Source organism: Spinacia oleracea, chromosome 3 (genome assembly GCF_020520425.1).
Source record: "Spinacia oleracea cultivar Varoflay chromosome 3, BTI_SOV_V1, whole genome shotgun sequence".
NCBI classification, from domain to species: domain Eukaryota; kingdom Viridiplantae; phylum Streptophyta; class Magnoliopsida; order Caryophyllales; family Amaranthaceae; genus Spinacia; species Spinacia oleracea.
Window position 1 is genome coordinate 139,607,123 of NC_079489.1, and position 24,996 is coordinate 139,632,118.

At 41.6% G+C, this 24,996-nt stretch overlaps 1 protein-coding gene across 1 annotated transcript; it reads right to left on the reverse strand.

Annotated features, from left to right (window-relative positions):
• Nucleotides 1-187: 187 nt before the first annotated feature.
• Nucleotides 188-24,659, reverse strand: LOC130470122 (uncharacterized). The gene is made up of 4 exons (XM_056839717.1): nucleotides 24,358-24,659; nucleotides 665-760; nucleotides 291-374; nucleotides 188-206 (listed from the first exon to the last, which is right to left on the reverse strand). The coding sequence occupies exons 1-4, from the start codon at nucleotides 24,657-24,659 to the stop codon at nucleotides 188-190; spliced, it is 501 nt and encodes a 166-aa protein (XP_056695695.1).
• Nucleotides 24,660-24,996: the final 337 nt, after the last annotated feature.

A 24,996-nucleotide genomic window follows, 5' to 3' on the forward strand; every position in this document is an offset into this window, starting at 1 on the left:
AGAATAAAACAATAAAATCTTGACAAATATAGCATACCTTCATCACTTCATGTGAAGCAATCTCGCCTATGAAGGAAGAGACCGCATGTAGCTCTACGGCCCCAAACTGGGAGATTTCGTTTATGAGATCCTCGAACAAGATTGATCCATTGCAGCCAAGATCAGCTAGTAAGCTAACAACTAGTCTTTAGTCTATATCTATCTCTCTGCCAAGATGAAGTTTAAACATTTAGATTCAGTCCTAAATGACAACCAAATCGCAATATATTCCAAAGAGAATGAGGAGCTACCCGTCAAACTGGCCAGCAAAACTGTTATAGTTAGCACCAAACTGGTCTACAGCCCGCAACAAGATATAAAACCCAATAGCCATACTGTAGCAGGGAAAAAAAAAATACCGGCACCAAGAATATTTAAGGAACAATGACAAACACAATTTGGTTAAATTTCTCCAACAGAACACTACACGGTAATGAACATATATAATTGTAAAGCCCAACACCCAAGGATATTTTCTTCACATAAATCATTTTTCCTAGAAGAAAACCTAAGCAAAATTGACGGGGAGAGAGATTCCTATCTATTTCCATATTAATATAAGTGTAGACTGCAACCAAATATAAGTACAACAATACTGATATATGGCAATAAAAATGTCACCTACCTGTATTCCTCATATGTCAAATACTTCTCATCTGTCAAATGCTTTTGCAACTCAGAAAGGCTAGGATAATTGAACTCCTCCTGAATCATACGGTCTCTGCATACCTATAAAAACATAGTTACATTATGAAACAAAAACATTAGGAATAGAAAAAGGAAGATTATTGGATCTGCTCAATCCTCTATTGGCTAGCATCTCTTCAATCATGCAAAATCTCAAACTTATGGAAGAAACATAATAACTTATGACAAAACAAAAACGAAGTATACACACTTCTTAATTAATAGAAGCTATTGTGAGGGGGTCGAAAAAGCACGAGGCTAATGCGTGACCTCGTCCCTCGTGGGTGTGACGATTCTTTTTATTCAATCAAGTGTAATTGGATTTCCTGTGAGTTTACACTCAATTGACTAGTAATATAGGAGTCGCCATTCAGTTTTTAACAACAATGAGAAAAACTGACAAAACCCGGTTATCGTGACATAAAGGGAGTGCAATTATGTTTGACCACGACGGCCGTAGGTTCCCTTGTGATCCCTGGTGTGGGGATCTCTCAACATAGACCCGCAAGGTAGAGATTGAGGGTTCGGGGGACTGTAACTACCGAGAGGAGTACTTCGCTCGTCGATAACTCCAGAGGCAGGATATCCTTACTAGCTCAGCATAAATAATTGAAGGGACATGCGTTAACTATTAAACTAATATGAGTTGATTTTAGCAATATGCAACATATAATACTAGATCAATCGCGATTATCTGATTTAAATAGCATTAAGGTGAAGGAAATAATGCCCTTGGTCCAAGTATGCATTCTATGTTAAGTCTAATAAATGCGGTTCAGTATTAATTGACAAGTTAATAATTCAGTGAGATCAAGTGAGCTGAATGCCTAGCTAGAGGCCGCTTCAGTTCAAGTGGAATTAATGATATTAATCCACAGCTTACTCTTGACTGAACCCGTAGGGTCACACAAATAGTACGTAAACGGATCAAGTATCTAATGGCATTAGATACTCTATCTATGAATATTCGGAACCGACGGATCTTGGTTTCAGTGGGAGCTAAGATCGTCACAGGCAAGAAATGAATACTCCGGAAACGATGATATTGCCGGAAACGGAAATATGGATCGTATCGGAAATATAAATATTATCCGAGTCGTAGATGTTGCCGGAAACGGAAACATGGTACGTATCGGAAAATATTATCGGAAATGGAAATATTGCCAGAATCGGAAATATTGCCGGAAACGGAAATATTGTCAGAATCGGAAATATTACCGGAATCGGAAAATAATTCCGGAAACGGAAATATTAAATATTTGTTCGAAACGGAAATTAATTCCGGAATCGGAAATATTAAATATTGTTCGTATCGGAAATGAATTCCGGAATCGGAAAATTTAATCGGAAGCGCATCGTACGAATAAGCATCGGACGAGGCCTGCCGGACGAGGCCCAGCACGAAGCCAGGCCATCGCCCAGCAAGCCAAGCGCGCCGCACAAACAGCAAGGCCAGGCCCAGCAGGCTGCGCGCAGCGCGCAGCGCGCACAGCGCGCACAGCACGCGCAGCGCACAGCGCGCACAACGCGCGCAGCGCGCAGCGCGCGCGGGCGCTGAGTGGGCTGCTGCTCGCGCGCACGCATGAGGCCCATCGTGGCTGTCGTGCGTGTGTGTGCAAGTGTTTGTGTTCGTGCACGTTTCCTAAAACATGCAGAGTTCGGTTAATGATTAAATTCCTAATTCTATTTGATAAATTAATTAAATTAGAGTTCTTGTAGGATTCTAAGTTTGATTAATTTGTATCTGAATAGGATTTCGATTCCCTTTCCATACCGCTATAAATATGAGGCTAGGGCTCACAATTTATAACACAAGTTTCAAAGTATTCAAAGTGAGTTTTTGAGAGAAAAATTCAGTCACACATTTGCCTATAAAGTGCCGAAAATAATAGTACCTTAAGGGCGATTCTAGTTGGTCAATCTTAAGGCGGATCCGGACGTGCTGTGGACTATCTACGGAGGGACGACACTTGGAGTCCTAAAGACTTGTTCTTGTTCGGTTCGGGCGCAGCTAGGGAAGGCACGCAACAAAGAGTATGCATCTATTCTATGCTAAATGATTATGTGTAAATAATATGTATTCCTGGGTTTATGGTTTTTCCGCATGATTTATGAATTGTCATATGTATCATAACCTAACAGTGGTATCACGAGCCCCTTATTATTTTCATAATCTAAATTGCATGAACATGGTTAAATATTACAAATTTGCAAGAATTAAAAGGGGTGATTAATTTTCGTAATTGTTAATTAATTGCAAATTGCGTTTATTTAATTATACGTACGCAGTTTTTCGGCAGTTTCTTCGTTACTCATCCGAATTGAGTGATTTTTATGTCAATTCCGCATGTAAAAGGCATTCTAAAAATTTTGACAAAAATAGTGTTTTTCTGCCGAACCCAGAATTCTCAAATTCGAAGCCTAACTATGACTTTTCGAAGGTTTTAGTTTTTCGAATGCAAAATTTCGTAAATTTAAGATGTTAAATTAAATATTTGCGATTCTTGTTGATAAATCTTGAATTTTTGATTGACCTACTGCATATGTTTAACAAGTTTGAATGCCTAGTCTTGTTAATTATGCAATCTAATTATTAATTATGATTAATTTGTTGAAAATTAGAATAATTTAGAATTAATTTGATTTTCATAATTAATTGTAATTTAATTAGAAACCTATGATTAAAAACCACCATAAAAATTGTAAATTTACGATAAATTTTAAATTTTTATGACCTAGACTTGAATCCATATCAATCGGAAATCAATTGGATAATAAATTTTCGATTTTTCGCCCTAAAATTATGAAATTAATATTATTTATTAATTTGTCATTAATTTTAAATATAAATTTTAAATTTTATGCGATTCGTTCATAAAACTTGCACGCACGAAGCAATGGACGCTTCGTGTTACCCTTAAGGGGTGTTGTATAATGCGGGCATGCGACGACGAGCAAGGGAGCTCGTCGCCCGTGCGGCACGAATGCAATGAGCAAGGGCGTAGTGCACGAGCACAAGGCAGCAGCCCTGCCTTGTGTCGTGTGCCACGAGCAATGAACGAATGGGCATGGGCGAAGAGCGAGCCAAGGCAGTCGCGTGTGGGCAGCAAGCGAGCTGCGCCACAACGCGCGCTGCCTCGCACAAGAGCGCGCAGCCTCGCGCGCAGCGAGCGCAAGCTCGCGTGCCACGAGCGCTGCGCCCAGCATTACTCGCGCGCACAGCGAGCGATGTCGCCCGCCCAGCGAGCGATGTCGCGCCCCAGCGAGCGATGGCTCGCGCGCCCAGCGAGCGATGGCTCGCGCGCCCAGCGAGCGATGTCGCGCGCCCAGCGAGCGATGTCGCGCGCGCGCACTGCGAGCGATAGCTCGCGTGCGATGAGCGCTGGCGCGCGCAGCGAGCACCAATGCGTGCGGAGGCTTGCGATAGGGAAGCAGCAGCTATGCGACGAGCGCATGGGCTGCGCGCACATGGCCAGCAATGGCTGTGTGCGTACGGCCCATGGGCGTGCAACGCGTAGGGTGTTTGCGTTACGATTAGATCGTTTTGAATGTTTAATTTGAAAATTTCAGTTCACGTAATTTTAATTAATTTTAAAATTAATAATTTGAATTATTTTCTTGGATTTTAATTTTGAATATTATAATTATAATAAATGTTATTTATTCTAATTATTTTACTAAAATTAAAATCATGAATTAATTTAAATACGACTGAAATTAAATTAAATTTTTGGATTCAATTATAAATTGATATGAGCTTTAAATTTTAATTAAATTTGTATGTTTCCGGTTGGACTAGAAATACATTTTTATGTTTAAAATTGGTAAAGCATATAAATTTATTGGTTTAAGTGGGAGCGCTTTTAGTCATAAACTCTTGATTAGGTCTACAAATCCTTAAGGTTAAAACAACTTGATTAGAATTAATAAGGACTGAATAATTGGTAGATTATTGGTGCCCTTGATTAATTGCTGCAAATGTTTACGTGATGCATAATGTGTTTTACTAACCAGCTATGTGGGCCATTCATGATAATGAATGGGTGAATGGTATATATTGTATATGTACTGTTTTGCAGGTTATGAAGTGACTAGTATGGCCCAAATAGGATAGAAAATATGGTCTGCGTACCATTAATTTGAATGTAATTGGTCTAAAGTACCAAAGTTATTTTTCAATTCAAATATGGTCTGCGAACCATCAAATAGTTGTAATTAGTTATAGCTTATCCTATTTGAAGAAAATGGTGCCTCCCACGGAGATTTTCAAGACGGACTTTGAAGTCAAAGCTTCAAGATGAAGTCGGGCCATACTAGATCACAAATATCTTATGCATGTTTTAAGTTATTTATTGTTTTAAATATGTCTTAAAATGCATGAGATCAAAAGCTTGATTATGTTGCATGATTAAGGATTTTAGTTCACTTAAAATCTAACCAACATAGTAAGAGCCTTAAGTTCCAAACTTAAAAATTGAGTTAAAAGGTGCCATGCCAAAATATACACTTGCTTGGATATCCTTTACATCAATCTAGTAATAGTTTTCGCTCAGCGAGGTGTTACTTATTGGTCCTAAAGGGGCAAGGTACACAAATAATTGTGAGTACATGTTAGTTTTGGTGAAACTCAACGATATAAGTAAGGAGTCCTTTTATGTCGTGGCAAATTCGATAGGTTTACCTAATAAGTTCTTAGACGTACCTATCAACCAAGAATAGTTTCTAGACTATTAGCAAAAGGCTTTTGCTTACCTAAGATGTTCTAGGATTAAGTCGACAAACTGTGCTTAGTTCTTCAATGATTTTAGGATCTTGGAATCATTTTATTCACACCTGCCGGAACACATAACTTGAATAAAATGCTTAATAAACATTGAATTATGCATGTATGCTAGAATTTAAGTTTATTAAGAGAAACTGTGAATGGTTATTTATTTGTTTATTCTTTTCAATTGTAGTTTTTAATATGGCAAACAACAATCAAAACATCATCATGGGTTCTGAGCTTATGGTCAAGCTGAACCTGACAAATTTTCTTGAATGGGAAGCTAAGCTAGTTGAAATAGTCAAACTCAATGGACTTGAGTATGTACTGTCACATCCCATGCCAAGCTACTATGCCAGAGACATGACCCCTGAGAGGTTTTACGCCTGGGATGCGGATCTCAAAAAGGTTATGAGTCTCATGCTGAACAATATCCCTGATGATTGGGCTAGAAGGTTTGTAGCCTATGAACCTTTTACGCTCATCAAGAATCTGAGGGATATCTGTCGTGGAAGTACGGAGGACAGGGACCTGAACGTCCATGAGTTGATTGAATCAATGTCTGGTCTAAAGGTTAGTTCTCCCAACAGGTGTTATAGGATGGAGGTCCAAGAAACACATGTTCAGCTCCTTCGCACTAAACAAAGGGTAGGCGTCCCACTGAGGTTCCATGTGGATCTTATGTGTTCATATTTTGATCGCCTAAGTCTACTAGGAACACCAATAAGCGAAAGGATGGCAGTCTCTGTCTTGCTCAATTCACTACACAGTGGGTTTGGTCGCTTCAAGCAACTATACCTAAGTGAACCAAGAGAAGAAACAGTTGCAGAATTTATTCACCTTGTCAGAAAGGCTGAAATAGTACTGGACTGTGAAGCCAAAGATTTACTCAAGGCTAGAAAGAGACCATTCAAGAAAGGTGGAAAGTCCAAGGGCAATGCTAAATCAAAGCAGGACAAGTCCACATCAAGCTGTCTTTATTGTGATGGAATAGGCCATTACAAAAGAGAATGTCCAAAGCTAAAGGAAGATCAGAAGAACGGAACAGTCGTTCCATCTTCAGGTATTTTCGTTATAGACTGTATACTTGCTAATTCAACTTCTTGGGTATTAGATACAGGTTGTGGCTCACACTTATGTTCCAATCCACAGGGACTAAGAAGAAGTAGAAAGTTAAGCAAGGGTGAAGTCGACCTACGAGTGGGAAATGGAGCACGGATTGCTGCATTAGCTGTAGGAACTTACTATTTGTCGTTGCCCTCCGGGCTAGTTTTGGAACTGGAAGAATGTTTCCATGTTCCAAGTCTTACTAAAAACATCATTTCAGTTTCTTGCTTAGATGCTAAGGGATTTTCCTTTATAATAAAAGACAATAGTTGTTCGTTTTATTTTAAAGAGATGTTTTATGGATCTGCTAGATTAGTCAATGGACTTTATTTATTAGATCACGACAAACAAGTATATAACATAAATACCAAAAAGGCCAAAAAGGATGATTCAGATCTCACCTATCTGTGGCATTGTCGATTAGGCCATATAAACTTGAAACGCTTAGAAAGACTTCAAAGGGAAGGAATTCTAGAACCATTTAACTTAGAGGATTATGGTAAATGCGAATCATGTTTACTTGGCAAAATGACAAAGCAACCTTTCTCTAAAGTTGGAGAAAGAGCAAATGAACTATTGGGTTTAATCCATACAGATGTATGTGGACCAATGAGCACAAATGCTAGAGGTGGTTTCAGCTACTTTATCACTTTCACTGATGACTTCAGTAGGTATGGTTATGTCTACCTAATGAAGCATAAGTCTGAATCCTTTGACAAATTCAAGGAATTTCAGAGTGAAGTAGAGAATCAATTAGGCAAGAAGATCAAGGCACTGCGGTCTGATAGAGGCGGTGAATATCTGAGCTATGAATTTGATGACCATCTGAAAGAATGTGGAATTCTATCAGAATTGACTCCTCCTGGAACACCACAATGGAACGGTGTGTCAGAACGGAGGAACAGAACCTTGCTAGACATGGTCAGGTCAATGATGGGTCAGGCCGAACTTCCATTAGAATTTTGGGGACATGCACTAAATACAGCTGCACTCACTATAAATAGAGCTCCGTCTAAAGCTGTCGAAAAGACTCCATACGAATTATGGTTTGGAAAGCCTCCAAATGTGTCTTTTCTTAAGATTTGGGGATGTGAAGTATACGTCAAACGATTAATTTCAGACAAACTTCATCCAAAATCTGACAAATGTATCCTTGTGGGCTATCCAAAGGAAACAAAGGGGTATTACTTCTACAATACATCTGAGAACAAAGTGTTTGTTGCTCGAGATGGTGTCTTTTTGGAGAAGGATCACATTTCCAAAATGACAAGTGGGAGAAAAGTAGACCTCGAAGAAATTCGAGTCGAACAACAAACTCTAGAGAATGCTCAAGATGACATTCAGGATGAAACTCAGAGATCTTTAGAAGAATCTGGTGAGAATCATGGTCAATCTAGAAATGTTACCCCGCGTAGATCGCAAAGATATAGATCTCAACCGGAAAGGTACTTGGGTATTTTGACGAACGAGAGCTATGACGTTCTATTACTTGAAAGTGATGAACCTGCGACTTACAAGCAAGCTATGACGAGCCCTAGCTCCAAGCAATGGCAAGAAGCCATGCAATCTGAATTAGACTCCATGTCTGAAAACCAAGTATGGGATTTGGTCGATTTGCCAGATGGCTACCAAGCCATTGGAAGCAAATGGGTTTTCAAACTGAAAAAGGACAAGGATGGGAAACTTGAAGTTTTCAAAGCTAGATTGGTTGCAAAAGGTTACAGGCAAGTCCACGGTGTGGATTACGATGAAACCTTTTCACCAGTTGCAATGCTAAAGTCTATTCGAATAATGTTAGCAATCGCTGCATATTACGATTACGAAATATGGCAGATGGATGTCAAAACTGCTTTCTTAAACGGCGTTTTAACAGAAACTGTGTTTATGACACAGCCTGAAGGTTTTGAGGATCCAAAGAATGCTAAAAAGGTATGCAAGCTAAAGAAATCAATCTACGGATTGAAGCAGGCATCCAGGAGCTGGAATATACGTTTTGATGAAGCAGTCAGTGACTTTGGTTTCATCAAGAACGCGGACGAATCTTGTGTATACAAGAAGGTCAGTGGGAGCAAAATTGCTTTCCTAGTATTATATGTCGACGACATATTGCTTATCGGAAATGACATTCCTATGTTGAACTCTGTCAAGATTTGGCTTGGGAAATGTTTTTCGATGAAGGATCTAGGAGAAGCACAGTACATATTGGGCATCAAGATTTACAGAGATAGATCTAAAAAGATGATTGGACTTAGTCAAAGCACTTATATCAATAAGGTGCTTGATAGGTTCAAGATGGCGGACTCCAAGCGAGGCTACCTACCCATGTCTCATGGAATGACTCTAAGCAAGACTTAGTGCCCAAAAACACTTGATGAGCGTAGACGAATGAATGGGATTCCATATGCATCATTGATTGGTTCAATAATGTATGCTATGATATGTACACGCCCGGATGTTGCGTACGCACTCAGTGCTACGAGCAGATACCAGTCAGACCCAGGAGAGGCGCATTGGACTGCTGCCAAGAACATTCTGAAGTACCTGAAAAGGCACAAAGATGACTTCCTGGTCTATGGTGGAGATGATGAATTAATTGTTAAAGGCTATACGGACGCAAGTTTCCAAACCGACAAAGATGATTTCAGATCACAGTCTGGGTTTGTCTTCTGCCTCAACGGAGGAGCAGTAAGCTGGAAAAGTGCTAAGCAAAGCACCATTGCGGATTCTACAACTGAAGCGGAGTACATTGCTGCACATGAAGCAGCAAAGGAAGCTATATGGCTAAGGAAGTTCATAGGAGAACTTGGTGTAGTCCCCTCCATTAAAGGACCAATAGCCCTGTATTGTGATAATAACGGAGCTATTGCACAGGCAAAAGAGCCTAGACACCACCAAAGAGTCAAGCATGTACTTCGTAGATTTCACCTTCTACGAGAGTTCGTTGAAAGAAAAGAAGTCGAGATAAGCAAAATTGGAACTGATGACAACATATCAGATCCATTAACTAAACCTCTGCCGCAAGCGAAGCACAACTCGCACACTGCAGCTATGGGAATCAAGCATATTGGAGAATGGCTTTGATGTCTCTGTTTAATGTTTTAAAGTTTTAGAGTTTAAATCTTTGTAAAACATTATTGGTTAATCATTCACAATAAATGAAAGGAATTCATTTTTCCATTTAATTTGTGGTTTATTAAATGATGAGTCCCTTCAACTTGACGATATATTCAAGATAGACTGTCAGGACCAGTCCTGTGACTAAGAAATGTCTATCAAGTGAACTTGAATGTCAAAGGTTGAAAATGGTCCCTAATCGGAGTTTTCTATAAAATTGGACGCATAGAAAACGTTAGACGATTAGAATGCAAGATGACTAGTAGTTCTGTTTCTTGAACTATGAGGACATGGCAATGTCATAATCATTTGCATAGATACTTACTTTGGGAAGACTAGTATCGGACAAGACCTATGAAACTTTACTGTAAGAGATGAAAGTCTGTCATAAGTAAATTTCATTAAATTATTAGACACTAAATCCTCAATACCTGAGTGATTTGAGATTACTTGTTTGAGAACTGGTTGCTTTGACGTTGACCAACCGTCGCACCGTAAAAGGAGGCTATAAAGGCAACGCTCAGGTAATCACCTATCAAACGAAGTCTAATCTCAAGATCGCAAGATTGGGATTGTCCTCCCATAAATCGGGATGAGATGCTTAAAAGTTGTACAAGGCCACTCGGAGAGCTAGAAACTGTGAAATGCATGGCCGTGCTCGGATGAATCATAGGCTATGATTATCTGTTTATTTGATCAGTTGAACTCTGAAACCGAGGAACACCTCTGGACATAATAAGGATGACAACTCTTACCTTATGTTCAAGAGCAAGCATCGAGCGACAAAGGAATTAGGAAATGCACACTTGTCCCTAAGGACAAGTGGGAGACTGAAGGAAATAATGCCCTTGGTCCAAGTATGCATTCTATGTTAAGTCTAATAAATGCGGTTCAGTATTAATTGACAAGTTAATAATTCAGTGAGATCAAGTGAGCTGAATGCCTAGCTAGAGGCCGCTTCAGTTCAAGTGGAATTAATGATATTAATCCACAGCTTACTCTTGACTGAACCCGTAGGGTCACACAAATAGTACGTAAACGGATCAAGTATCTAATGGCATTAGATACTCTATCTATGAATATTCGGAACCGACGGATCTTGGTTTCAGTGGGAGCTAAGATCGTCACAGGCAAGAAATGAATACTCCGGAAACGATGATATTGCCGGAAACGGAAATATGGATCGTATCGGAAATATAAATATTATCCGAGTCGTAGATGTTGCCGGAAACGGAAACATGGTACGTATCGGAAAATATTATCGGAAATGGAAATATTGCCAGAATCGGAAATATTGCCGGAAACGGAAATATTGTCAGAATCGGAAATATTACCGGAATCGGAAAATAATTCCGGAAACGGAAATATTAAATATTTGTTCGAAACGGAAATTAATTCCGGAATCGGAAATATTAAATATTGTTCGTATCGGAAATGAATTCCGGAATCGGAAAATTTAATCGGAAGCGCATCGTACGAATAAGCATCGGACGAGGCCTGCCGGACGAGGCCCAGCACGAAGCCAGGCCATCGCCCAGCAAGCCAAGCGCGCCGCACAAACAGCAAGGCCAGGCCCAGCAGGCTGCGCACAGCGCGCACAGCGCGCACACCGCGCGCAGCGCGCAGCGCGCGCGGGCGCTGAGTGGGCTGCTGCTCGCGCGCACGCATGAGGCCCATCGTGGCTGTCGTGCGTGTGTGTGCAAGTGTTTGTGTTCGTGCACGTTTCCTAAAACATGCAGAGTTCGGTTAATGATTAAATTCCTAATTCTATTTGATAAATTAATTAAATTAGAGTTCTTGTAGGATTCTAAGTTTGATTAATTTGTATCTGAATAGGATTTCGATTCCCTTTCCATACCGCTATAAATATGAGGCTAGGGCTCACAATTTATAACACAAGTTTCAAAGTATTCAAAGTGAGTTTTTGAGAGAAAAATTCAGTCACACATTTGCCTATAAAGTGCCGAAAATAATAGTACCTTAAGGGCGATTCTAGTTGGTCAATCTTAAGGCGGATCCGGACGTGCTGTGGACTATCTACGGAGGGACGACACTTGGAGTCCTAAAGACTTGTTCTTGTTCGGTTCGGGCGCAGCTAGGGAAGGCACGCAACAAAGAGTATGCATCTATTCTATGCTAAATGATTATGTGTAAATAATATGTATTCCTGGGTTTATGGTTTTTCCGCATGATTTATGAATTGTCATATGTATCATAACCTAACATAAGGGACCTAGCATGATAATTTAATTTCCCAAAAATATTATATTTGTTAGGCGTGATAGAACAATCAGATTTAGTTAGTTTAACAGTTCATAAAAAGGGCGAGGAAAGCAATTAAATCATCGAGAAGGGGCACATTACGACGCACCCTTGAGAGGTGCGTCACGGTTCTCAGAAAACTAACCACTTTGACTATGCTATTTCTCCTTTTTATTTAACGAATCTCAATTATGGGACAGGATACGTTCTGTTCGATTTATGGATCGATTGCGACAGAACGCGTGAACAATTTCGCAGCGTGAGGCTTAGGCTAGGGGTTGGAGTCAATACTCAGAATATAATTGTGTGTTGTGTGTGTCCTTTTCACGTCGAATTTGGGGCTGTATTTATAGGGAAGAGTTCGTGGAAAGATAGAATTGCAGAGTTCTAATCCATAAAGAATTAGGAAAAAACACGTACCCAGGTATTTTCAGCGCCCAGAGCCAGGCGTTGAAAATAGGGTCTGGGCTGTTTTCTTAGTCAGATTCAGATTCCTGAAATCCGTAGTGTTTGAGACTTAATCGAGTCTTTTAGTGCGTATTAACCTTGTGACGGGATGCGTCTAGGCCCGTTACGAACTCTAGGCTCGTTAGGATTTTAATTAATACGTAACTCTTATTTCCGAATCATATTAGGAATAGGATTCTCGCAGTTTTCTATCTCATTTAGGATTTATGTTGGAGTGCAACACCTAATTCTGACAGGTTTCTATCTTTTATGACTTGCCACTTTTAGCAGCTACCCTTTACGGCAGTTACTATTTTTAGAAGGTTTCCATAAATAGCAGTTTTCTATAAATATCAGGTTTCGGGTGAAATGAAAAGGGAAATTGAGATTCGTTTATTTTATAGGAGATGCGTTGTCAAGTGGAGATTTATGCTTTCATCATCGAACCTTTCCCTTTCGGGAATGGGGACAAAAGTAGGTGTCTACAGTTAGCCCCCACTTTGACTGAGTCTTGGAGTAAGACGATGGCCAAAGTATTAGACGGAGTGCGTCACACAAGCCATGGTGTATGTGACCTATTTTGCGAGGGTCTCACGAGCCCCTGAGTGATAACATTTGACTTAAGGGTCATCACTTGAAGTGTCGACATATCCCTCACGTGTCATTGGGTTTTGTCAACTAATAGTATAGAAACTTCCTCACTTTGTCATTGGAAGGATCTAAAGGTGCGTAGAAACTCCCTCACTTTGTCATTGGGAGTAGCTACAGTTGTTTTCGAAATCAAAGCTATAAAGTGTAATTGGGCCTGGCCAAGCCCAATCACGAGGTAAATTTTTTTTAAAGATTCTCATTTTCAGGGCTAGCTAAACGAGAAAACCCCCTTGTTTTTATGGGACGTAAAACGAAGGAAAATCCAGCACATCGCTCTTTTTTTTGGAAAAAACGGAAAACCAATCCTTTTAATTTTTGGAAAAGGGAGAACCAGAAAAAGTTATCGCTGCAGCGACTAAGGACCTGCACGGTTAGTGATGCAGACCCCGCCGGCTAAAGATGGCGAGCCTGTCCGCTAAGGGTGGACACCCCGTCCGATAGAAGTGGACGAATCTGTTTTGAAGTTGTTTGCTTTTTTTTTTTGAAAATAAGGACCTACGCGGCTTGTGAAGTAGACCCCGCCGGCTAAAGATGGCTAACCTGTCCGCTAAGGGTGGACACCTCGTCCGATAGAAGTGGACGAATCTATTTTGAAATTTTACTTGTGCTTTTTGAAAATAAGGACCTACGTGGTTTCTGACGTAGACCCCGCCGGCTGAAGATGGCGAGCCTATTTTAAATTTGAAGACTTTATTTTTTCGAAAACTGAGGACCTGCGCGGCTAGTGACGCAGACCCCGCCTGCTGAGGGTGGGCGAGCCCTGTCCGCTAAGGGTGGACGTCCCTGAATTCGTTTTTTCGATTTGGGAACTCGCGCGGTTTGTGACGCGATCTTGCCGACTGAAGATGGGCAAGTTCCTATTTCTTTGGTTCTTTGTGATTTCTTTTGAGAATTTCTTTTTATTCATTCTTGCAAGAGAGAATTCTTTCGAGGGATGCTCGAATTTAGTTGTAACCTGAACGTGGGCTAACAACGTGTTCAGACGGACCTTTGTCTTGCGACCGTCTGCTTTCGTGATTTTGAGCTAGTCTTTTACGGCTCGACTTGGTCTTCGATCAGAGGACCGTGCACAAGTGTCAATGACGACCTTTCGATGAGGTCGAACCTGTTGTTGTTCTTTTTTGAGATACCCAAACATGATATGGTGTATGGCGCAGTCCGGGAATGTGATTTTGATCGTGCGCTCCTTGTTGGAGTCTATTTTTTCGCGAGCCCCCAAGCACTGGGGCTCGTCGGTCGTTCTTCGCATCTTGTAATCATGTTTGGGGTCATGCTCGTATGTGCGAGCGACCTTTTATAATAGTGTGCTACTTTAGCAAAGCCGTGGAGTGCGACTTTAGTTTTCAGGCGACATCCAGTTTTAGCTTGGCCCGGATTAATCCTTTGACAGACAATTATTTTTTATTTGGAAAACCAACGACTTAACGATACACATTTTTGGTGTTTGGAAGAATGACCATGATATTTAACTTGTTTTTTGAAAAGTGTACATAAGCATTTTCTGAGATGAGTCTAAGTTTCGACCAAGTTTTTAATGTTTTTTTTTTTTTTGCTTATTTGGGAGCTAAAGGTGCTTTGGGCTTGATCCTACTTGCAATAGGGCCTCGTGTTTAGTAACACGGTCTTAAGTCCTTTCCTGTTCCGCGTTTTGTGAAATCTGGGCCTTGGGCTGCATTTTCGGCGCCCAAGGCCAGGCGTTAAACATTTCGGCGCCCAGCCGTGGGCGCTGAAAGTCTTTTCCTGGTGATATTTGACATTCGGATTTCCTAACACGTTTCCGAATGGGATCAGGATGTCACTGGGTGCGTCCAGCTATATATAGGGGCTAGACACGTCCCTATTTTCCACCACTCTCAAATTCTTTCTCTCTTTTTGCTGTGTTTTAATTACTCATTGCTTTTGCCATGTCGATCCCTACTTTCTCACTCCAACGGACTGTTACGCGTTGGCTACGGGCCCTTACTCCCACAGAAAAGGCTTTGTTAAAAGAATACCACTTAGAGGCACTTTTAGGCTTACAACAAATTAATATTGATTATAACTTTCTGCATGCTGCCCTAAGCTTTTGGGACTCCGATCATCATGTTTTTGCCTTTCGGGGCAACGAAATATGTCCTTTGCCCGATGAATTTGCTGCGATCCTTGGTTATCCTACTAATGCTACTCCTGTTACCCCTGGCACTATTGAAGAGGGTAAAACAACCATAAGGGCTTTCCTAGGACTAGATGATAACATGTTTGCTGAAATTGTTGTAGAGGACAAGGTTAACATGGCAAAACTTGTAAAACATCACTTTAGGCCTAGTAAGAATATGACCGAACAGAAATTGAATATTCGAGCCCTTGTATTTTGCTTGTTGAATCACTATTTGCTATCGAATAACAATGGTGAGTTCGGTGACATAAGGTTGATCCCCTTGATTAGCCAGATGGAAAGTTGCTATTCTATTATGCCGTTGGTTGTTGCCGAGACTTTGCTGAGTGCGGATGAGCTGAAGAAGGATGCCAAATCTGACCATTTTAAGGGAAGCCCCCTATTACTGCAGGTAATCGATTTTTCCTTGCGCACGTATACGTCCCTTTTGCATATATTTCTTTTTGCCTGGGGCTGAGTTTCAGCGCCCAGGGCTGGGCGCTGGAATTTTCGGCGCCTGGTCCTGGGCGTTGAAACTGCGCCCCAGGAACCGTTTTTTTTTCTTTCTTTTCATTCTTTTGATTCGATCGTACCTGTTTTCGCAGATTTGGCTCGCGGAACGGCTTAGACTTTTGGAAGCTCCTGCCGATCCTAAACATTATCGCCCTATAGCCTTGGGTAACCGAAAATACTTGCACCAGGGCCAGGACGAGGCCGAATGGACCTCCTTTTTTACTTATGGCATTTGTTCTATTAAGTGGTGGTATCGTGGTGGGGTTTGACTACTATGACAGGGAGTTCTGATGTATCGGTTTATGTTTCTTTGTTGGGGCTATCTCGTCCCATTTATATTTTCCCTTACCGAGTCATGCGTCAATATGGTTTAAGGCAGACTATCCCCTTTTCTGATACGGTACCACCTAAGGTAGCGGCCTTTTCACAAACACGGGTCCTAGGGTGGGCTAAGTATTATGATGGTCTCCCGCGTTGGGCCGTAGCTACAAATGGCTTTGTGGGTCTTTCTGAAAACTACAAGTTGTGGATGAGCTCCGATGATAAAGATGTGAGGGCCGAGGCTCGTAATGGGGAGCCGGCTGAGCTTTTGATACCTCGTATTCGTGTTAAGTATGAGGGTCTTGATTCTGCCAAATCTCGTACCTATAGTATTAAGACTGTGAAAGCTCGTCCTGATCGAAAGCGAAAGGAAGTTCCTCCCCGTTCCAGTTTTAGGCCTAAAAAGATGCCTAACATGAAGGGGCCTGCTGTTGTTAAAAGTAATGCAAGCTCTCGCGGAGATCGTCGCCGGAACAATGTATGGGTTAGGAAGGCTCAGCCGCCTGTAGAAACAGTGGCTAGTCTAGTTGATGATAATAATCCTTCTCCCACCATTGTCTGTGCCTTTGAGGCTGAGCGGGCTATAACTGAGAATGTTTCTGAAGCCTTGGCATCTTTGGAAGTCAGTGTCCAGGAGCCGGTTCTTATGGAGATTGATATTGGGGCAGCGCAGAAGACTGTGGGGGTGGATCCTGCGAACATTGCCCTCTACAAGACTTTATTTGATGATCCGGAAGAACTAGAGTAGTGTAGTTCTTGCTAGGGTGTAGGTGCCCTCTATTTATTTCAGTTGTGTTTGTTTTTATTCTTAGCACTTTGTTTTCCTTCTTATTTTTTTTTTTAATAAAGGCGTATTTTTATTTTTCATTTTCATTTATTTTGTTTCTCCTCTTTTTTATGTTTTTATATGTCTAACACTTTTTGCACAAAGAATATTCGTTTTTTTATTGGACCGAATCCTTGGTAAGGATTGCCTACGTATCTTGTCAGAATCAGGTCGCGCGTAATTCTAGCTTTAGAATAAGTTCTAGTATGCCGGATTTCGGTAGATATGCCCTGAGGTGGAAACATATTACTTAATCGGTCAAATGAGTGAAGTATTATCATTATTTTCATCTGCCGTTTTTTTTTTTTTTTTTTTTTTTTTTTGCCATAAGTCGCGAGCATATGAAATTCGAAATTCGACTAATTTGTATGGCTATATTCTTGGTTGGTAAGCCTATTTGGATGCATACTGTACCCCCAAGTGTTCGTTATTTTTCCGTTGTGTGCGGATAAAATGACGAGCACTTCTGAAAAGAAATTTTTTGTCAGGCAGAGAGTTTCAACGCCCAGGCTGGGGCGTCAGAAATTTCGGCGCCCAGCCCTGGGCGCTGAAAATGACTTGGGCGGTCAATTTTTGACGCTTTGCTTCACATGTTCTTGCATTTATTTCTTTTTTTTGTGCCTTGATATATTGCTCGTATTCAAAGCCAATTTTTAGGTTATTTAGGAGGCTTTTTTGACTGTTAGCGTGAAATGCGTTTTTGTCCGGATTAATTTTTTCTATTCGTGACTCGAAACAGTTTTGAAAATGGGGTTAGGGTGCGGAAGTTATGAAGATCTTTGTGTGGGCTTTTTGAGGTGGGTTGAAGTGCGTGTTGTTAGTGAAGGGTATGATGGAATCTATGTTTTATGAATCTGTTTTTTTTTTGGTAACTTTTGCATTGTTTTGGATTTTGATTTCCTTTGATTCTGTGTTGCATGGATTGACTCTTATGATGACACTGGTTGGGCTTTTTAGGTTTTGGGGATATGAATGGGATAGTGTGGTTTATTTTGTGGGTTTCGGGAATTGGTTCCCATGGCACTATTTCAAAACCGAGTGGGCTTTGTTTGTTGGGCCTGGAGTGGGCTGCCTCTTTATTTTTGTATTTTGCAAGTACATTTGGTGTTTATTTAGTGTTAGAAAAAAAAAAATTTAGGAGAAATATTACGCCTTTATTGATTCGGAAAGTAAGGAAAACACACTGAAATAAAACTGACCCATATTCTAAGGGGCCTTAGGACCATCTAAAGTCTCTATTATTTTTTCTATCAATCTAAAGAACTACTAGGCGCTCTTTACTAATGGTGCTCTATGTGGCTCAAGCCTGGGGTTTAGTCTCATAAAACTTCGGTCCTTCACCGGTACTCATCTTGAATTCCATTCCTTTTGCATTGACCCACTGATATGTCTTCACCCATCCGTTCTCGACCTCTTCTAGTGTTGATACAGGAGAGATTAACCGGGTTGGATCGAAACCTTCATCTTGTAAATCTAGGGTAGTCATTACAGTCTTGTTCTCCATAGGCCTCGATTCGTTAAACAATGTCCATAGAGCCTAGTTGTCCAATATTTCAGTTGTTTTAGTCTTGGTGAGGTGGGGTGCCTCATCCAAGGTGTGGCAGTCATGGAAAATTTCAAATCCGGGTTTTAGCAAGCCATCCTGAACGAAGGGTTCAGGGAAATCACAGCATGGGTGTTCTTCTCCTTCCCGAACGAATATCCCGTTAAGGGTCCTTTGATACGGGGGAAGGAGGGTGGTTTGTTTGGCTTTGTTAAGCCGTAGCCTAGACAGGCGGTCAGCAATATCTTCCTCCGTTGGTTCATAACCTAAGCCAAAGGGAGTAGATTTGTCGGGAAAAGGATGGAATGTGTATTCCTTCTTCCTTATGCCCAATGGGGTTCCTAGGAAATAACCTTGAGCTAACAGCATTCTAGGGATGACTCGGGATGCATGCGGGTCTAGGAATGCTGGATCATAATCTTCGATGAACTGGATTGCTTCTTCCATTTGAAACCCATAAAGGTCGTCTGCAGTTTCGGCCGTTCCAACCATAGTACAACTGACGTCGAGAGGAGGGGCGCGGATTTCTAGTATTACCCCGTTATGGTTAAGTTTAACCATTTGGTGCAAGGTAGAAGCCACACCTCCTAAGTTATGGAGCCAAGCCAAGGTCGCCCCAAGAGGAGGTTGAAAGTGGGCTTGATGTCGATTATTTGAAACTCCGTGGTGCGTGCCACATGCCCTGTTTGTATGGTAAGGTTGATTTTTCCCAATACAGGTCTTCGGGAGTTATCATAAGCTCGTACCCCTTGCGTGGAGGTTTGGAAGTCATCGTTTCATAGCCCCAAGCAATGGGCGGTTCGCAATGGGCAGACATTAACCGCCGAACCATTATCTACAAGCGCTAGGGGGATGTTTTGTCCTTTGCATCCAACCACTAGGTAAAGGGATTTATTGTGAGCACCCCCCTCTTTGGGTAAGTCTTTATCACTGAAAACTATGGCCTTTTCTCCGGCATCTCTCGTGACATGGCTAACCAATGAGTCAGGTGTGATATCTGTAGGTACTGAGATGAGGTCAAGTGAGCGAATAAGCTTTTCGCGATGTTCCTTTGAAGTACACATGAGATCCCAGATGGTAATCTCGGCCTTGGTTCTTTTTAGTTGTTTCAGGAGAGGATTTTCAGTGACTTCTGCGACGGTGGCGTGCCGTCCATTCTCAGGAGTTTGCCTAACCGGGATGTCGTCCATAGGAGGTGGGTGAATATCCGGTTGGTATATTCTTCCGGATCGGGTGAGGTTGTCGACCTCGAGCTCCTGAGGGGTGGTGTCAATGAGAGCGTACCCGGGCCAAGTTTCAGTGAAGAGGTCCTGGCCCGACACTTGAGATAGGTAAATATCTTCAGCATCATCATTCCACACACCGCACACTTCTCTCTCGATTCGATCCATAGGGACCACAGCGAGTGGTGCACCTTGAGGTGTAATATACACCGTGGGGTCGAAATTCTCTGGTTGGTCGAGAGAGATGTGACAAGAGCCGAGTGGGCTCTTGTTGTTGTTGGGTTTGCCAACCTTAGGGAGAGGTATCACTTCATCCTCTATCATGTCCTGGATCGTATGTTTTAGATTCCAGCAGTTTTCAGTGTCATGCCCATTTCCTTGATGGAATTTGCAGTAAGTACCTTCGACCCAATATTTGCTTTTGACAGGAGGGTCACGGGTGGGGCCTATAGGTCTCCTTGATTGGTTAGTCTTTCAAAGGCTTGTACCAAAGTCGACCCGAGTGGGGCAAACTTTCGGTCTCGGACCCATCTTCCAGGGCTTCTTCGGGCGGGAGTCTCTTCTACAACATGGACTTCTTGGGCTTGGGATGTGTTACCCCGATAATAGGTGTTGTTTTTATATGTGGGTTTGCTTTGTATAGTTTTGGCGAGGTCGTCCTCGATCTTTATTCCCACATCATAAACTCTTTTGAAAGTGTCAAGTTCCAGGTACCTAAGGTGTTGTCTGTAAGCCGGGTCCAGGTTGTCAATGAATTTTTGGACCAATTCTGTTTCGGGAGGCCTATTGATTAGCTGGGCCGCCTGGTCCCTCCATCTAGCAAAGTAGGTCGTGAAACCCTCATTTTTCTTTTGGAAGAGAACTTCCAACTCGCGCATGGTGACTTGGAAATACATGTTCGACGAGTATTGCTTGATGAAGACATTGACAAAGTCTTCCCAAGTGGGGAAGAGCTTAGGGTCTTGGTGATAGTACCATTTGAGTGACACAGGTTACAAGGACAAAGGAAAGGCAGGTAAATACATGGACTTGTCCACGCCTTTCAAGTTCATGGCATTCACAAAGCTCAGTAGATGATCACGGGGGTTGTCCGTGGCCTTGAACTTTGGTAAGTCTGATGAACTGAACTTTTCTGGTAGTTTGCCAGGAAAAGGTTCAGGATCGAGGGAGAAGTATTTGCTCCCCATGGTTTGCTGTAGGACCATTTTTTAAATCATCTTCTCGTTATGGAGGTCATTTTTGGCTTGCGCAGCCGCTAAAGCTTCATTTTCCATTTTCAGTTGGCCCATGAGTCGGGTCATTTGAGCCATCTGCTCTTGCAAATCTTCGATGGACATGTTTGAAGGTGCGAATCGAGGTTGGGGAAGCGGAGATCCTTGAAATGAGGGATGACGGACGGAGCTTGGAGTCACTAAACCTGATGTCGGCGATGTATCTTCGAGACGCACTAACCGTTGATTCCCTGATCGGTACCAAGTGGCAGGACCAGTCCTAGGCATAAGATAAGCTAAAGTTTAGATTCCCAAAGTTTCAAGCATTACTTAGTCTAGACTTCGACTCTCTAAATTGGTTTTTCACTTTTCTTTTGTCGGTACACTTTTTGGTTTTTTTTTATTTTATATTTTGGTCATTCTTTGGATTTTTGAAACACTTGCCCGTGTGACATTCATAGTTATTAGCATGTTCGGTTTTGGTGCCGAGCATTGTCGTCGTAGGAGGCCTAACAATGACACAAAGAGTTATTAATTTTTTCACGAGTCGCTTTTGAAATCGAGTGCTTTTCTTACGCCCTCGTAGCAATTCTTTTTATGAACATTTTTTGCGCTACGTATTTTCCTTTCGCGCGGGCACCGAGGCTGCTGCGCCTGACCAGAAGGCCAAGCAGCAACTTCAGCGCCCAGCGAGGAGCGTGAGAAATTCTGGCGCCCAGCCAGGGGCGTTGAAAATGCGTCCCTGGCTGGTTCTAGTTTTCTGTCTTCTGTTTATGCGACTTCGATTTGCGTGCTTGCCTAATAACGTCCTTTACGCGTAGCAGCGCTTGTGGGATTCGTTACAGGCTATCCCGAGCGTCGCTTATCTTTGTGGCGATCATTCGGGTTTGCAGAACACGTGTTTCGGTATAACTCTTTGGCAAATTAGTCTATGAATGTTTGGGCAATTTTTAAGGTCGTTGGTTTTCTAGGATAGTTTGTCACACACAATCACATATTTCGCTACACATAACTACATTACAAACATGGATTTGAAAATTAAGCATGTCACGTAGTTTATGATAGGCTTCTATGGGTAGTTTCTTTGCGCCTAGCTTGGTACCGCTTCTATCGTAGATCCAACACTTGCCCCGGTCGAGGTAGTGTCTTCAACAGACGAATTTCGCCCAAGAGGCCAACCCGCAAGTGCAAGCCAAGGGGGCATGCAGGCGAGAGGGACCTAATGAGCGAGCGATTGGGTTCAGGATAGGTGTACTACCTGCACTAGTACCGAGTGGGCAACATGCGCGGCGTATGCACCCCCTATTGGCCGAAAAAGGTATCCTTAGTCCCAACTCCCGAGGGAGCCGAGATTCGTTATGCGGTTCTGCCCGTCCACATTAATATGCTGATTTTCAGGTCGTCCCAACTTGAAGGGGAAATAAACGCGGGGTAGGATCGTTTCACCCTTCGGCTATTTTGATTACCTACAAGCACGAGTATTTCCTTCACTATCCCCAGTGGAGTCGCCACTGTGAGGGGGTCGAAAAAGCACGAGGCTAATGCGTGACCTCGTCCCTCGTGGGTGTGACGATTCTTTTTATTCAATCAAGTGTAATTGGATTTTCTGTGAGTTTACACTCAATTGACTAGTAATATAGGAGTCGCCATTCAGTTTTTAACAACAATGAGAAAAACTGACAAAACCCGGTTATCGTGACATAAAGGGAGTGCAATTATGTTTGACCACGACGACCGTAGGTTCCCTTGTGATCCCTGGTGTGGGGATCTCTCAACATACACCCGCAAGGTAGAGATTGAGGGTTCGGGGGACTGTAACTACCGAGAGGAGTACTTCGCTCGTCGATAACTCCAGAGGCAGGATATCCTTACTAGCTCAGCATAAATAATTGAAGGGACATGCGTTAACTATTAAACTAATCTGAGTTGATTTTAGCAATATGCAACATATAATACTAGATCGATCGCGATTATCTGATTTAAATAGCATTAAGGGACCTAGCATGATAATTCAATTTCCCAAAAATATTATATTTGTTAGGCGGGATAGAACAATCAGATTTAGTTAGTTTAACAGTTCATAAAAAGGGCGAGGAAAGCAATTAAATCATCGAGAAGGGGCACATTACGACGCACCCTTGAGAGGTGCGTCATGGTTCTCAGAAAACTAACCACTTTGACTATGCTATTTCTCCTTTTTATTTAACGAATCTCAATTATGGGACAGGATACGTTCTGTTCGATTTATGGATCGATTGCGACAGAACGCGTGAACAATTTCGCAGCGTGAGGCTTAGGCTAGGGGTTGGAGTCAATACTCAGAATATAATTGTGTGTTGTGTGTGTCCTTTTCACGTCGAATTTGGGGCTGTATTTATAGGGAAGAGTTCGTGGAAAGATAGAATTGCAGAGTTCTAATCCATAAAGAATTAGGAAAAAACACGTACCCAGGTATTTTCAGCGCCTCGGCGCCCAGAGCCAGGGGTTGAAAATAGGGTATGGGCTGTTTTCTTAGTCAGATTCGGATTCCTGAAATCCGTAGTGTTTGAGACTTAATAGAGTCTTTTAGTGCGTATTAACCTTGTGACGGGATGCGTCTGGGCCCGTTACGAACTCTAGGCTCGTTAGGATTTTAATTAATACGTAACTCTTATTTTCGAATCATATTAGGAATAGGATTCTCGCAGTTTTCTATCTCATTTAGGATTTATGTTGGAGTGCAACACCTAATTCTGACAGGTTTACATCTTTTATGACTCGCCACTTTTAGCAGCTACCCTTTACGGCAGTTACTATTTTTAGCAGGTTTCCATAAATAGCAGTTTTCTATAAATATCAGGTTTCGGGTGAAATGAAAAGGTGAATTGAGATTCGTTTATTTTATAGGAGATGCGTTGTCAAGTGGAGATTTATGCTTTCATCATCGAACCTTTCCCTTTCGGGAATGGGGACAAAAGTAGGTGTCTACAGCTATGTATTAACCTCCAACTTTAGAATGCAAAATCTCCCATCTTCCTAAATTTGTAGTTCCCATTCTAATGTCCTACTTCCAAAATATCACTAAAATTCAAACAACAATTCAACATGTCCAATTCTGATGTCCTAGTTCCTATTTGTAGTTCCAATCATTATATAAGGTAACTAAGTTCACACTGAACCACAAACATATTTTGCTACTCCTACCCCACGCGAAGAAACCCTTTTTTTTTAATAGTGCTGACACTTAAACATAATGTGTCCGAACACTAGCAAGCTCCCACCAAATCGTGGGTTCTAATTGATTGGTATCACTATCTAAGCATGCGATATGGCATAGTGAAAGTACCATAAAACTTATTCAGCAAGTGAAGGGTAAAAGATTACTCAAAGTATGATTTCCACCTATCACACAGGCAAACTCCAAGTTGGTATAGAATCAACAACAACTTATAATAACATCAGATGATTCAGCTTTTGGTGCAACAAATGCCAGATAGCTATTTAACTATTTTGCATCAAATGTTATTCAACAAACTGTGAAGAAGAAAGTATTGAGCAACTGACCCAAATAACAGTCCCAAAATTTGGCAATTCTGAATCATTCCCGTTAATGGCAGATTGCAGCGTCTGATGAAGAGGAGCAACTGCCCCAAGTCCTGCAGTTTCAAGAACATTGCGGCTCCTTAAAGCCAACCCTTTTGGTAAACCCTTCTTCTCCATGTATTCTTTCAGATTATGCACAATTGTCTCTGTTGGATTTTCGGCAACTCCATGATACTTCTTAAAATCTGTCACGTGAACTGTTACTGCTGACGGAGCAGGACCTTCTGAACCCATAATTCCAACAATCCATATACTATTTTAACAAATATTATACCACCAATATGAGCTACAATAGTCAATAACCTGCATCAGAACACATTGTTAGATTAACCTGATAAAGTAAGAAATTTGTTTTAGAACAAAATCAACATCATAAAGTCTATCAGCAATTAAAAAAACTTTGCACAAAATTTTCACCCCCTCCCATTCTCATTATGGAAAATTGCCTAAATTTGTAGTTCCAATTCTGATGTCCTACTACCAAAATATCATTAAAATTCAAACAACAATTCAGCACTCAATGTAACGATCCTATATATTTTGTACTTTGTCAAGCCCCTAGCTCTTGAGA